General features: G+C 36.1%; 1 protein-coding gene across 1 annotated transcript in view; it reads right to left on the reverse strand.

The window, feature by feature from the left end:
• Positions 1–1,918: 1,918 nt before the first annotated feature.
• The window catches only part of LOC125099633 (butyrophilin subfamily 3 member A2-like), a 32,975-nt gene continuing 19,229 nt past the window's right edge, over positions 1,919–15,664 (reverse strand). Inside the window, exons 2-4 of the mRNA XM_047728879.1 lie at positions 12,669–13,016; positions 7,554–7,835; positions 1,919–3,313 (exon numbers count right to left, since the gene is read on the reverse strand). Coding sequence (XP_047584835.1) covers positions 3,192–3,313; positions 7,554–7,835; positions 12,669–13,016 — 752 coding nt within the window. The 3' untranslated portion in view covers positions 1,919–3,191. The remainder of the gene's footprint in view (positions 3,314–7,553; positions 7,836–12,668; positions 13,017–15,664) is intronic.

A 15,664-nucleotide genomic window follows, 5' to 3' on the forward strand; every position in this document is an offset into this window, starting at 1 on the left:
CAATATCCAAGATCTGGAAGCAACCTAAAAGTGTCCTTGTGCAGATGAAAGAACAAATAATATGTGAGATAGATACATAGTTATCTATATCTATATCTATATCTATATCTATATCTAGACATATATAGTTATGTGAGATATATAGATAACTATATGTGAGATAGATATCTAGATATCTATATCTTTATCTAGATCTAGATCTATATATAGATCTATATATAGATCTAGATCTATATATCATATATATAGATCTGTATCATCTATATACAGATTATATCTATATACATAGATGTGAGATAGATATCTAGATATCTATCTCACAATTATATATATATATATACACACATATATACATATATGTGTATATATACACATATACATATACATATACATACATATACATATATACATATATATATATGACAATAGATTTGTATATATTCAGCCAGAGAAAGAATATGATCTTGATATTTGCAACAACATGGATGAGCTTAGAAGATATTAAGATAAGTGAGATGTCAGACAAAACAAAGCCTATGGTTGCACTTTTATGTGGAATGTTAAAAAACAAAATAAATAAAATGGAACCAGATCCATAAATACAGAGAACACATTGGTGGTTGCAGGGGTTGGGGGGTGAAAGGGTGAAAGGGAGTGGGAGGTACAGGCTTCCCATTATGAAATGAATAAATCAAGTGGATAATAGGTGCAACATAGAGCATATAATCTCTGGTATTAGAATAATTGCATAGTGAGAGATGATAGCTATAGTGAGAGATGATAGCTATACTTTGGGAACCAAGCATAATGTATGGAGTTTATTGAATCACTATGTTGTACACCTGAAAGTAATATAATATTGTTTGTCAACTATACTTTTTTATTATTTTTCATTTTAATTCCAGTATAATCAACAATTTTTTTCAAATTAAAATTTGTTTTAATATTTCAATTAAACAAAACAATTATTGGCTGAATTAGTGTATTGATAATAAGCAATGACAGCAGAGTTATAAATTATGTAAATTTTCCACATACTTAGCCACTTAGTCAACTTTTTCAAAGAATACCCAATAATGTCCTTATGTTTTGATTTATGACCCTCTAGTTAATAAATCCTCTTTTTCTACCTTGAAAAATATGTTTCCAATGGTTTCAGAAAAAACTAATTTTTTTAATATTGACCAAGTAAACAATATTGGACATTTTTAAAAGATTTTATTTATTCATTTGACAGAGACAGAAATCACAAGTAGGCAGAGAGGCAGGCAGAGAGAGAGAGAGAGAGAGTGAAGCAGACTCCTTGCTGAGTAGAGAGCCTGTTGCAGGCTCCATCCCAGGATGCTGAGATCAGACTAGAGCCAAAGGCAGAGGCTTAACCCAGTAAGCCACACAGATGCCCCCAGTATTGGACATTTTGAGAAAAGTCTACATTGTACATTAATTTAGGGATATGAAGTATAATCATTTGTGTGAACTGGTAGGTGATGAGAGTAGAATTTTAGCACAGCACTATGCATCTCTTCACACTCTGGGAATTTTTATAGTTGCTGTTGCTGTTTGTTTCCTTGTTTAGTTTTACCTTTGATTACTGTCCTGATTCTTTTCAACACAAATTGAGGTAAAGTTGGCAGGAAAGTAATGCTTAAGATACTGGAAATTCAATCAATGGAGAACAATATACATCTTAGCTGTATAGGAATAACTAATGTAATGCCATCTAGAACACTTCCATTAGTTCCAAGGAGAGCATTTGTTTAAAGATCTCAGCAGACACATTGAAAAGTGAGGCACAGAAGGGTCACAGGCTATGGTAGTCAGTCCTGCTTAGATAAAAGTTATCAATTTAAAGGACAGAGAAACAGGCTCTCTATGAGAGACATTTCACCCCCTGCAGAGAAAGTCCATCATGGGGAGTCATGGCCTCGATAAAAACTTTAACTTCTTAATGTCTTCTTGCTTATGCTTATGAAGAAATGTTCTGAATACTGCTCTAGATTACACTCCCCCCACCCCCAAATACATGAAAGAACACATGCATTCTGAAACCAGAAAATGCCACCCTGATGCTAAACTAACTTCAATTAACAAATGATGTCACAGAGAATTGTATTACCTCTGGGTACATAAACAAGCACATAAACCAACAAACAGAGATATAATCTAGTTTTTAAACCCTCAAATTTAAGTGTATATCAGAAATGAAGTGCATTTTTTTTCTTGATGAAATTGATAAGAAGCAGAAGGCTAGCTGAGGACAAGGCAGAAGCTGACACCCCACACTTCCCCCTGTGATATATATGTGACATTCCTTAGGCACTCCAGGCTGCCCTAGAGGAAAAACAAACATTTAACTGGTAGAGATCACAATCATGCAAGACCTGAGTCTCCCTAAGTCTACAAATGTCCCAGTTATTTACAAGGAAAAAGCTTTCTTATCAATAGCCTAACTTCCAGAGGTCCATAACTCCATTCCTGAAACCCTAATATCATCTTCCCCTCCATAAAATTGAGGGAGGCTCAGGCAGAGAAAAATGTAAATAAAGTTGAATTTCTGCTAAGCCTAAAGCTCAATGACAAGGAGGTATGATAGAAGGAGTGTGACATGCTTCCAAGAATTTCCCAACTATCTTACTGTTAATGCCTTACTTAAAGGAAAAACAACCTTAACAAATGGCAAAACTACCAGTATCCTGTGTGTCTTCTTTAATACATGAAAGTTCTTTCAGACCACCCTTTTTCCTTACCTCCCAAAATCCCATGATATATAATCAGCCACACCTCACAAACCCCAGAGCAGCAGCTCTTTCTGCCCATGGGTCCTGCTCCTGTGCTTTAATAAACCACCATTTTGCACCAAAGATGTTTCAATAATTCTTTCTTGGTTTTTGTCTCTAGATTCCACTCCACTGCTCCTCACCTAGATCCCAAAACTACATGAACATAATTGACCTTAACCAGACAACCTCTATTTTCTGAAAAATGCTCAGAGTTTTGAGTATGTACTTACATATTTTTTCTGATTACTTTTTCTTGCTCCCAATTTGAAATGCTAAAGGCCCCCTACAAACCAATTATGAATTTTGTGTTAATATTACAGTGTACTTCTTCCACAAATGAACCCAATCCCCACAGTTTTTGCTGTTTTTGTCTTGGGTTCCTTTGAGTTGTTTGTTGTTGTTCTTGTTGTTTCATTTACCTTTGTCTTTTCTAGCATGCAGAAATAGAACACAGATGGTTACACTGATGACCAGGAGAACCAGGAGAACAACCAACCACACTATCCAAGTAAAGTCCTCAAGAAATAAGGAATCTGAAAAACAGAGATTGTCTCATTAAGTATCTAGCTTGGCATCAGTGACTTGGCTTTTGCGAACAGATCCCAAGAATTTTCTTTTTGGAGACATTGCTAGAAATGACACAGATTCTTTTTTTTTTTTCCTAAAGATTTTATTTATTTATGTGATAGCAACACAGTGAGAAAGGGAATAGAAGCAGAGAGAGTGGGAGAGGGAGAAGCAGGCTCCCCACTGAGCAGAGAGCCCAATGCTGGTTTCGATCCCGGGACCCTGGGATCATGACCTGAGCTGAAGACAGATACTTAACCACCGAGCCACCCAGGTGCCCCCAGATTCTAAGCCTCACTTATCCTTCCTTGGAATTCTACAGAATTCAGGAATGCTAAAGAGGCTTCCATTCCCTTTCTTGTTCCTAATGTATGGAGATTCAGAAGGTTTATTTTATAAATGATCACAATGTTTTAATATGCTGAAAACATACAAGTAATGCATCAGACATCTATGTACTTACAATCAAGATTTAGCAAAATTAATATTACTCTATGTAACAAATAATTCTGTCATAATTAATAAAAACCTACAAATGCAATAAGGTATTTCTTTTCATATTTGTTTCCAATTTTTCACCTTTGGTTCCCCAAACTGTCTTTGTCATGTGTTCTTTCTATCCAATTATTTTCTACATAAACATATATATGATCTTGAAAATATGTCAATGAGTGAGAGGCATGTGGAGCTTCTCTAAAGATTAAAGGAGAAACTGTGACATCTTGGATAATAAGCCCAATGGGATTCATGGTCTAGGTTTTAGAGACAAATGTTTAATTCAATTTAAGGTTTCTTATGAGATATCTGCCAGCTGGCAACTGTAATCAGTAAAATTAATAACTATTGTTTTGTTATTTTTCTAATTAACACTTATTTTAAAAGAAGTGTCAAGGACACATTCCTTCAGAGACTACCCTCATTTAAGATTTCAACAAGATGTCTCTGGAATTTTTATTTGGTGATCTCAAACCCATTAATATATTAAAATATAAAAAAATGTATCTCCTACATTCAGACTTTCAAGAGCTTTATAATATTTTCCCAACTCATAATATCTTATTATATGTTTCAACTCATTTCTTTGGTATAAAAATCTCAGTAAGAAACTCCTAATTTCCTCTATTCTTTGTAATACTAAAGTTATTGAACAAAAATCCTCTATTTGGCATGTGTGTTTGCTTCTTTCACATTCCCAAACTTAGGTTCTCTTCTTCACTATCTCTGTGTGTGTGTGTGTGTGTGTGTGTGTGTGTGTGTGTGTGTGTGTGTGTTTAATTTATTTTTTAATTTAATTTTTTATGTCTTTAAATTTTATTTTATTTTTTCAGTGTTCCAAGATTCATTTTTTATACACCAAACCCCGTGCTCCATGCAATACATGCTTTCCTTAGTACCCACCACCAGACTTACCCATTCCCCTAACCCCCTCCCTTACAAAACTCTGTTTGTTTCTCAGGGTCCACAGTCTCTCATGGTTCATCTCCCCCTCCATTTTCCCCCTATTCTCTTTTCCTTTCCTTGTCCTAATGTCCACCATATTATTTATTATGCTCCACAAGTAAGTAAAATCCATAGGATAATTGACTTATTTCTCTCAGCATAATCTCCTCCAGTCCTGTCCATGTTGATACAAAAGTTGGGTATTCATCTTTCTGGTGGAGGCATAATATTCCATTGTATATATGGACCATGTCTTCTTTATCCTTTTTCTGTTGTAGGGCATCTTGGCTCTTTCCACAGTTTGGCAATTGTGGTTATTGTTGCTATAGACATTGGGGTACAGATGGCCCTTCTTTTCACTACATCTCTATTTTGGGGATAAATAACCAGTAGTGTAATTGCAGAGTCATAGGGCAGCTCTATTTTTAGTTTCTTAAGCAACCTCCACACTGCTCTCCAAAGTGGCTGCACCAACTTGCCTTCCCACAAACAGTGGAAGAGGGTTCCCCTTACTCCACATCCTCCCCAACACGTATTGTTTAATGTATTTATGGCCACTGTAACTGCTGTAAGGTGGTATCTCAATGTGCTTTTGATTTGAATCTCCCTGATGGCTAATGATGTTGAACATTTTCTCATGTGTCTATTAGCCACTTGTATGTCTTCTTTGGAGAAGTGTCTCTTCATGGCCTCTGCCCATTTTTTGGTGTGATTATCTGTCTTTTGAGCATTGAGTTTGAGGAGTTCTTTATAAATCTCATATATCAGCCCTTTGTCTTCCTAATTATCTTAAAATAATATGATTTCCCAAACTAAAGCATTATAGAGGGCACGTATTGCATGGAGCACTGGGTGTGGTGCATAAACAATGAATCTTGGAACACTGGAAAAATAAAATTAAATTAAAAATAGTAAGAAGGGGCGCCTGGGTGGCTCAGTGGGTTGAGCCGCTGCCTTCGGCTCGGGTCATGGTCTCAGGTTCCTGGGATCAAGTCCCGCGTCGGGCTCTCTGCTCAGTGGGGAACCTGCTTCCTCCTCTCTCTCTCTGTCTGCCTCTCTGCCTGCTTGTGATCTCTGTCAAATAAATAAATAAATAAACAAATCTTTAAAAAAATAGTAAGAAAACAATAAAACAAGAAATGACACTTTGCTTGTTGATAGGAGGTGAAACAAATATTTATCTACTCTACGAAAGCATATTATGGCTCAGTATTTTTCTAAGAAATGGAAACATAATAGAAATATGATGAAATGTCCTCAGGAGTTTCTTATTCTATCTGGGGAAATAGTGAAACATATAATCACAAAAATATATGAATAAAGAGGGCACTGAACACAGAAAAGTTGATGACAGGTTCGTGGGAAGATAAGATAAAGTATTGAGGGACCAGTAGGAAACTCTTAGTTATAGAAAAGCAGAACAAATGTGTCAATGACAAGCTACAAGGGGTATTGCATGTTTGAATATGTTCAGAGAATTATGTGGGGCAGGGAGAATTAGAGACATGGAAGACAGGGATGAAAAATGAAGCTGAAAAGATAGGAAGGACAAGAGAGAGAGAGGGTTGCTGTTGATAGGGTGAAATATTCAAATAAAGGTATTTGCATATACAGTAAGTTGAAGGAGATACTTCGGGCAATCTCTTTCTTTGAAAGATCACTTTCGGTAGGTATAAAGAATAGATTGAAGTCTGAGCTCTTCTTTGCCTGTGCTATTAATTATTTTTGTTACTATAAAAATTTCATGAAGTAGACAGTAATATTACCCATATATAACAGATGGGAACTGAGTACAGAGAGCTCAATAGTTACCCAAGATCATGAAGCTGGTAAATGGCTCTGCCAGGATTCAAATCCAATTTGGCAGATGGGAGAAAACACCAAGTAGTGAAAAGTAGCTTTCCCTAGGCAGTGGGATCAGAAGTTTAGGAGGAACTTTGAAAGATTCCTCAAAATACTTTTTCTCACTTTGAATTCCTTTGTGCATTCATATATTCATTTTTATAAAGTAGAACAATGACATTTCTATCATAAAAAGAAATACAAAACAAGACCAAATATGAATTTTTATAAGTCTTCCACATTAAGAATCACAAATGGATAAACTAGAATATTCTTCTTGGTGTGTCAGTCATAGATCTTTGTCAACAAGATCTTAATTATCTGAATGATACAGATGTAGTAAAAAGGAGGGCCATATGCACCCTGATGTTCATAGCAGCAATGTTCACAATGGCCACACTGCGGAAGGAGCTGAGATGCCCTTCAGCAGATGAATGGGTAATGGATGGTCCATACACACAATGGAATATTCTTTAGCCATAAGAAAGGATGAGTACCCACCATTTGCACTGACATTGATGGGACTAGAGGAGATTATGCTAAGTGAAATAAGTCAAGCAGAGAAAGTCAATTATCATATGATTTCCCTTATTTGCAGCATATAAGGAATAGCATGGAGGGCATTAGGAGAAGGAAGGGAAAAATGAGAGGGGGGGGGAAACCAGAGGGGGAGATGAACCATGAAAAACCAAAGACTCCAGAAAACAAACTGAGGGGTTTAGAAGGGAGAGGAGTGGGGGAATGGGTGAGCCTGGTGATCCCTATTAAGGAGGGCACAGACTGCATGGAACACTGGGTATTATACACAAAGAATGAATGAATCATGCAACACTACATCAAAAACTAATGTACTGTATGGTGACTAACATAATGATAAAAAATAAATCTTCTTAATTACCAATGATATTGCTAATGATAACTGACCTGCCAAGGAAACATGCACTTCCTTCTCAACACTGAGTATTGTGTTCCTTACAACACAGGACACTTCTGCTCTTGAACTTTTGTCCACTGTGAGAGATGATTCCACATGAAACAATCCACTTCCTTCCATTGTCTTTGTCTCAGAGCCTGGTGCCAGATGCAGTCCTTGATGGTTCCTCCATTGCACCTCAGGCTCTGGATACCACCCCGTGGACATGCAGGTCACTTTAAAGTCCTTTTTATTTCCAGGCTCAATGTGGATATGAGGAGCCCTACCTGAGACTAGAATAGCCAAAGACAGAGATATTACACATCTCCAAAAGATTTCTTGCAATTTTACATTTTAACTAACTTCTATGAAACTCAATTTTCTTATTTATAAAAGTGGAGTTAAGAAAATAAACTAGTCACAAAGAATTTTGGAAAAAAAAAAAACCAACTGTATCAACATTTAATAAAGTACCCAAATGCCCCGCATGTCTGTATTGTTTGCTTTTTACCTCCCCCACTTTGAAACATCACTGAGTAATTTATTTGATGATTCTTAAAGTTGGGTAGAAAAACATCCATCAAATCACTTGGAACCTCAAAGCTAAAGGTACACATGATTTGGTGGTTTTCTGAGGCAAATTACTAGTCATTCTTAAATATCTTTTAATATCTAATTCTAAAGATGTTATTTTTTATAAGAACTTATGATGTTGGGAATGTTACTGACATCATTGTGGTCCAGATAAACTAGATACAGGTGGCTACTAAGTACCTGAAATACTGTTAGGAACTGAATTTCATATTTTCATCAATCAAATGTATATCAAAAACATTTAAATTTCAATTTAACACATGGTTAGTAGCCACCATTTTGGATAGAACCCTTTGGGAAACAATATTAATTTTGACTGTGTATATATCAGCCCTGGTTAAGAATGCATGTTCCAACCCTCCAGACTTAAAATTAGAAGCGACTTCGAGATATCAATGGTGTGTTTCAAATGAAAATGATGCATATGCTTTCTAGACCATTTCCCTCAAAGTAAAGAGATACCTTTTCTTCATTCTTTCTCCCTTCTTAAGGGCTGGAGAATGCAGAGTGTGAGTCATCTTCAAAAGTGGATTATATGGATGTGGCAAATCAAGATAAGAAATGTGTGAACTGCACAGTTGTCTAGCCACTCTTCTGATTCTATGCTCCTTTCTGCCTTTACCTTCTTTAGAATAAAGAAGCTGTGCTCCTTCTTTAGAATAAAGAAGCTCTGGTTTAAGCTACTGTCTTCTGTAGTTCAGTGGATAGTAGTGAAGCATTCCACTCAGTATTATGTAGAGTAACTGATAGAGTGAAAACAACAAAGATCAAATTTACTGGGTTCATATTAGCCCTATTGTGAGTTGAAATGTGTCTTCTGAAAAGATATGTTCCAGTCCTAACCTTCAATACCTGGCACTTATTTGGATACCATTTTGTACAAGTAATTAGTAAAGAGGAAATTATCCAGGATTGGGGTGGATCATAATCCAAAGTGAATGTGGTCTATATAAGAAAGAAATTTGGACACAGAGACACAAGAAAATGGCCCTGTGAAGTTTGTAGTAGAGAATGTAGAGATCCCAGCATAAGACAAGTCATGCCAGAACCTGGAAGAGGCAAGGAAGCATTCTTCTCAGATGCTTCCCTGAGACCATAATGCTGATGATACCTTGATTGTGGACTCTGTCCTCCAGAACTGTGAGAAGATACACTTCTGTTGTTTTGGGCCATCTTATTTGCAATAATTTGTTATGGCAGTCCTTCTATTAAGTTGGTGAAAGAAAATGATCTAATGTTATCTGATACTGCATGGAGGGCCAGACCCTGACAAATCAACAGGAGTTAGTATATAACATGTTACACCAATGATGACTTCATTGGCACAGTGGTGTTCCCCAGTGCTGGTACTGATAAATGGTATTTTCAGAATATAGTAGCTTTGAGAATCAATGGAGAATCATGATTATGAGGATAAGTTCTAGATTCAAAAGTTACATTTGTACTGACTGGCAACAGTAAGCCAGTGCAACTAATGGACCAACCTCTCTATACCTCCATTCCCTGTTTGTGAAATGAAGATAAAAATTGTCTCAACCCATGTAATGGGTATAAAAATTACTCTATTAAACTGCTTACTGGGTTGTAATAAATATTATTCACCTTAAAGAGTTCATCAATTAAGAATACAAAGAAAATATGTTTTTCATTTTCCAGGATCTTTACATTTGAAAGGCCATCCCATTACATTTCACATATTCAGGCTACCTTCTAGGACTTGAAGAGAAATGCAATTATGGGTGGGTATTTTCTGAAGACAAAATTCTATAAATCTTTTTTTTTTTTTGGTAGAAACACAATAAATGTTTCATTAGTATCTGATTTTTTGGAGAGAGAAAAGTAATGTTGTACTTCAAGTTATACCATTCTCTTTACCTCATTAAATTTGTGGTCTAAGGGTAAAATGCATTGTGCAGGTTAAGCCTCAATTAAAAATAGGAGTGGGAAATAGGGGTGAGGGAATGGATATTTTTAGAGGATTGAAAAATGTATTCCAAATGTTGCCTTAGCCATTAATGATGTAACTTGAGTTATCAAGTCAAGACTGAGGGGCTAAAGTGGAAAAAAGTTAGCTAATAAGAGAGGAAATCAGGTCACCATGGTTCTCCTACTGTTGTAGGTTTCTGACTGGTATACATGAGGCCAGGATGGCTTCGGACATAGCACAGGCTGACTTAAATACCATTCTTTACCCATTTTGAATCTCTGGGATTTTCATTGTCTTATGACCATGGCAAGGAGAGAAAACCTATAGTGTTCATCATCATTATAAGGTTATGTCATCTAATATCAGAACTTTCAATTTTCTTCCTTAGCTCTTAGGAAATATTTTTTGTTAAGTTTGGTTAAAATTTCTTTGGATGTTCTAGACCTAGTAAAAAAGGTGGATGGAATTTATCACTATTTTTTGTAATATATATCCACAGTACAAATTAAGATCACCATAGGATTTATCTTAGTTTTATTTATTTATTTTTATGTCTGAATTTTTTATTTATTTTTATCTTTTTTTTAATTTTATTACGTTATGTTAGACACTATACAGTACATACATACATATCTTAGTTTTATTTTAAAAAATTGTGCTTGGGTAGCAAATACACCTTCCCTTGCATATATGATTTGGAAAAATCAACAAAGTGATGTATCAGATAACCTCATCTATAAGATATAGGAGATTGTAAAGTAAATTCTAGGACATGTGTCAACTAACAATTTTTTCAGCTAATAACAAACTCATTCTGAAACACAATGCCAGAGTTGAGTGGTAATAAATTCAAGATAGGAAATGCATTCTTCTAAAGAAACTGGGGTAAAATGGAAGACTAGTGGAAAGTTGTTTTCTATTTAGTAATAGGATAACTGTACAAAGAACAAGTTAAGTCTGAGATAAAATTGAGATGATCCTGAGAAATGACATATTGTTTATTCAAGAAGCAACAGTAACAATTGGCTCTCAAATTCAGACCTCCTAATATGGGTTTACCCAAGGTTTAGGAAATGTCTGTAGGACTTCATGAAGTGGATGTCTAACGCCTGGATTGCTTCAGAAGTTACCATAGTAGAGTGAATGATCCCTGCTCTAAAGGCAAAACTCAGTGAATAGGTAAACATAATTGATGTCATTCATTCTTAGTGTCTGGCTAAATGCCTCCATGGGAGTGACACTCATTTGCATAAAATAGAGACTTCCACTGAGGAATCCTAGTCTACATACCTAAAGATGCAGATTTACTCTGAATCCAGGAAGGAATCACAGAAGGAGGCAACTATTCACTCCTTTACTCTCCAGAAAAACTATTAGGGGATGTGTGAATCAAAGTGTCAGGTAACAAAAACTCTGACTCAAAAAGGTGTTTAAAACTTGCAAGTAAGTCTCTCAACAACAACTTCTTTTAATTTATGAAAATTATATAAGCATCCACCCTTTAGTATGTAAATATGGATTACGGATTACTTAGTTCATAATCAGAATTTTCACTAAATAAGAGGTAGAAATATTTAGAAACAGGTAAGGGAGTTCTGGAGGAGAAGAATTTCCCAGTCTTTGGGAAGAAGATCAATAATATTGGCTCCATCTGATGGATTGGGTTAATGTCTCTTAATGTCCATTATAAAGGAGAGGATAGAGAAACTCATCATCTGAGCTCAATATAAGGTCTCACAATGTTTATAGAGAAAACGGTGATTATCACTCAGTGCATGGTTGAAGTGGAATGCTTAACTTTCATGCTGGCAGTAGAGTTATGTTGTTTTGTTTTATTTTGTCTTGTTTGTGTGGAAAATATCTGAGAGGAGTGAGATCTAAGGGGACAAATTATGAAAGGATCTGAATAAATATGGATGTCATACTGGGAGTCAGAAACACCACATTTGATTGGACTATTATCAGAATGGGCAGCAGCAAGGTGTAAAAAACCTAGCCTGATAGCAGGCTGGTGAGATTCTTTCTGCCTCTGTTTAGTTCATTCTGTGTTTCTGAATAGAGACTAAGATACATTTCTGGGACTGAATCTTCTGATATCATACCTACTATAACTCCTGTTCTTTCTTTCCTTCAAAGTAAAGGTGTTGGCATAGAAAAGATGCAAATAGGGCGCCTGGGTGGCTCAGTGGGTTAAGCTGCTGCCTTCGGCTCAGGTCATGATCTCAGGGTCCTGGGATCGAGTCCCGCATCAGGCTCTCTGCTCAACAGGGACCCTGCTTCCCTCTCGCTCTGCCTGCCTCTCTGTCTACTTGTGATCTCTCTCTGTCAAGTAAGTAAAATCTTTAAAAAAAAAAAAAGAAAAGAAAAGATGCAAATATATTTTTACTAGAGCCAAAGAATACTGGGATGGACTGATTAGAATAATTTTACATATTTAAATTTCTTGGCATTCCATCATAGTGTATGTATAGATTTAGCCAACTTTAACCATCTAAACGGATACTTTAGACTCCTGATCAAAAATAAATAATAACAACAACAATAATAATAATAATAATAATAATAATAATAAATTGTGTATGAATTTTCATTTGCAGAAACTTACCTGTGACCAACACTTGGAATGTTGCATCATTGTAGTATGTGGAGCTTTCAAAGAAACATGCATACTCCCCTCCATCTGAAAGTTGGATGGGATGTATCCTTAAGGCAACATGCCCTTTGGTAATATTCCCCTTCAGGAATTCTGTTCTCCCTTGGTATTCTGGCCTCTGCTGCTCCATATCAACCTGGGAAGTACTATAATGATGCACCAGGCCAAAAGGATCATTACGATACCATTTCACTTCCATGTTCTGAGCATCCATTGATGGGCTGAGCTGACAGGACAACACAGCCTCTTCCCCAACCAAGCCAATGACTGGTTCTCTGGGTCCTATCACATAGAATTGTCCTGGAAATAATTTCAAAAACAATGGAATCATCACTGAGACTGTGACAGGCATCATTGTGACCATCTGATCAGTTAGCAAGTAAACTGGGTTAACTGACAGTAAGCTAAATGACAGTAAGCCATTTAATGAACAGATCTAAAATAAGGATACACAATACGCTTTAAGTGTAGCCAGATAGTACAGGACATGATGTCAATGTACAATAGTCATATAATCTTAATAAAAACTTAATTGGGCTTTCCCTTTGCCTATGATTGGAATTCAAATTATATCAATCTCATTCTTTATGCTTTATATTTATTCTATGTGATATAAAATATTACTTTCATTTAAAAATGGGAATATTGAATCAGTCAATAATTAATTATTGGGTCAGTGATTAATAAATTGAGTGAATAGTAAATTCTCCTCAAATGCTTAATGATGGGGACACCTGGGTGGCTCAGTCGGTTAAGCCACTGGCTTCAGCTAAGGTCATTATCCCACAGTCCTGGTATCCAGTCCTGCATCAGGCTCCTTGCTCTGCAGGGAGCCTGCTTCTCTCTCAGCCTCTGCCTGCCACTCTGCCAGCTTGTGCACTCTCTCTCTCTCTCTGACAAATTAAATATGCAAAATCTTTAAAAAAATAAATAAATACTTACTGATGAAAATGAACTGAGAATTCTAAAAGCAACAACCAAATATTTCCAAGCTTTAAAACATGTTATCTAATCTTATATAACTAATTATGAAATATAATTAGAAACTTTTATAAATACAGTTTTTCTGTTAAGAAAGAAATGGACTATTTATATATTTTCCTAATTTAGAAAATAAGTGTAAGACCCTGTATACAACATAAATTTTCTAAGGTTTTACAATGATATACACATAATGAGCAACCATAGATTAAATACAAATCTTAAAACAATTAAATTTTCCCTGGTTTAAGTCATTCAAAGGTCTTTTCTTCCAGTATTCATGTTCAAATATCTCTTTCATAAGGATCTAGGGTTATCACTTTAAAATATAAACATAAAGAATGATAGCATTCTTATTTCTGTCCTTGTGTATTTTTTTTAACATTTTTAAATTTAATTTTATTTTTTTCAGTGTTGCAAGATTCATTATTTAGGCACCACACCCAGTGCTCCCTGCAACACATGCCCTCCTTAATACCCACCAGCAGGCTCACCCAACTCAACACTCTCTTCCCCTCCAAAATCCTCAGTTAGTTTCTTAGAGTCCACAGTCTCACATGGTTCATCTCCCTGTCCAATTTCCCAACTGACTTCTCCTCTGCATCTCCCAATGTCCTGTGTTATTCCTTATGCTCCACAAGTAAGTGAAGCACATGATAATTGACTCACTCTGATTTACTTATTTTAAGTCAGTAAATCATCATCATCATCATCATCATCATCATCATCATCATCTCCTCCAGTCCCGCCCATTTTTTTAATACCGTGTTACATTTATTTTATTTGGATTTTTAAAATTTTTTTAAAATTTATTTTTAGTGTAACAGTATTCATTGTTTTTGCACGACACCCAGTGCTCCATGCAATCCGTGCCCTCTCCAATACCCACCACGTGGTTCCCCCAACCTCTCACCCCCTGCCCCTTCAAAACCTTCAGATTGTTTTTCAGAGTCCATAGTCTCTCATGGTTCACATCCCCTTCCAATTTCCCTCAACTCCCTTCTCCTCTCTAACTCCCCATTGTCCTCCATGCTATTTGTTATGCTCCACAAATAAGTGAAACCATATGATAATTGACTCTCTCTGCTTGACTTATTTCACTCAGCATAATCTCTTCCAGTCCCGTCCATGTTGCTACAAAAGTTGGGTATTCATCCTTTCTGATGGAGGCATAGTACTCCATAGTGTATATGGACCACATCTCCCTTATCCATTCATCTGCTGAAGGATATCTTTGTTCTTTCCAGTTTGGTGACAGTTGCCATTGATGCTTTGAACATTGGGGTATAGATGGTCTTTCTTTTCATTACATCTGTGTCTTTGGGGGTAAATACCCAGTAGTGAAATTGCAGGGTCATAGGGAAGCTCTGTTTTTAATTTTGTAAGGAAGCTCCACACTGTTATCCAAAGTGGCTACACCAACTTGCATTCCAACCAAGAGTTCAAAGGGCTCCTCCTTCTCCACATCTTCTCCAACACTTGTTGTTTCCTGTCTTGTTAATTTTGGCCATTCTAACTGGTGTAAGGTGGTATCTCAATGTGGTTTTGATTTGAATCTCCCTGATGGCTAATGATTATGCACATTTTTTCATGTGGCTGTTAGCCTTTTGTATGTCTTCTTTGGAGAATTGTCTTTCATGTCTTCTGCACATTTTATGATGTGATTATCTGGTTTTTTGGTGTGTTGAGTTTGAGGAGTTCTTTATAGTTCCTGGATATTAACCGTTTGTACTGTCATTTGAGAATATCTTCACCCATTTTTTGGTCTTCCTATTTGTAGTTTTGACTGTTTCCTTTGCTGTACAGAAGCTTTTGATCTTGATGAAGTCCCAAAAGTTCATTTTTGCTTTTGTTTCCTTTACCTTTGGAGACATATCTTGAAAGAAGTTGCTGTGGCTGATGTCGGAGAGGTTACTCTCTATGTCCATCACTAGGATTTTGATAGATTCCTTCCTCATGTTGAGGTC

Source organism: Lutra lutra, chromosome 5, assembly GCF_902655055.1.
Source record: "Lutra lutra chromosome 5, mLutLut1.2, whole genome shotgun sequence".
In the NCBI taxonomy this organism is placed as follows: domain Eukaryota; kingdom Metazoa; phylum Chordata; class Mammalia; order Carnivora; family Mustelidae; genus Lutra; species Lutra lutra.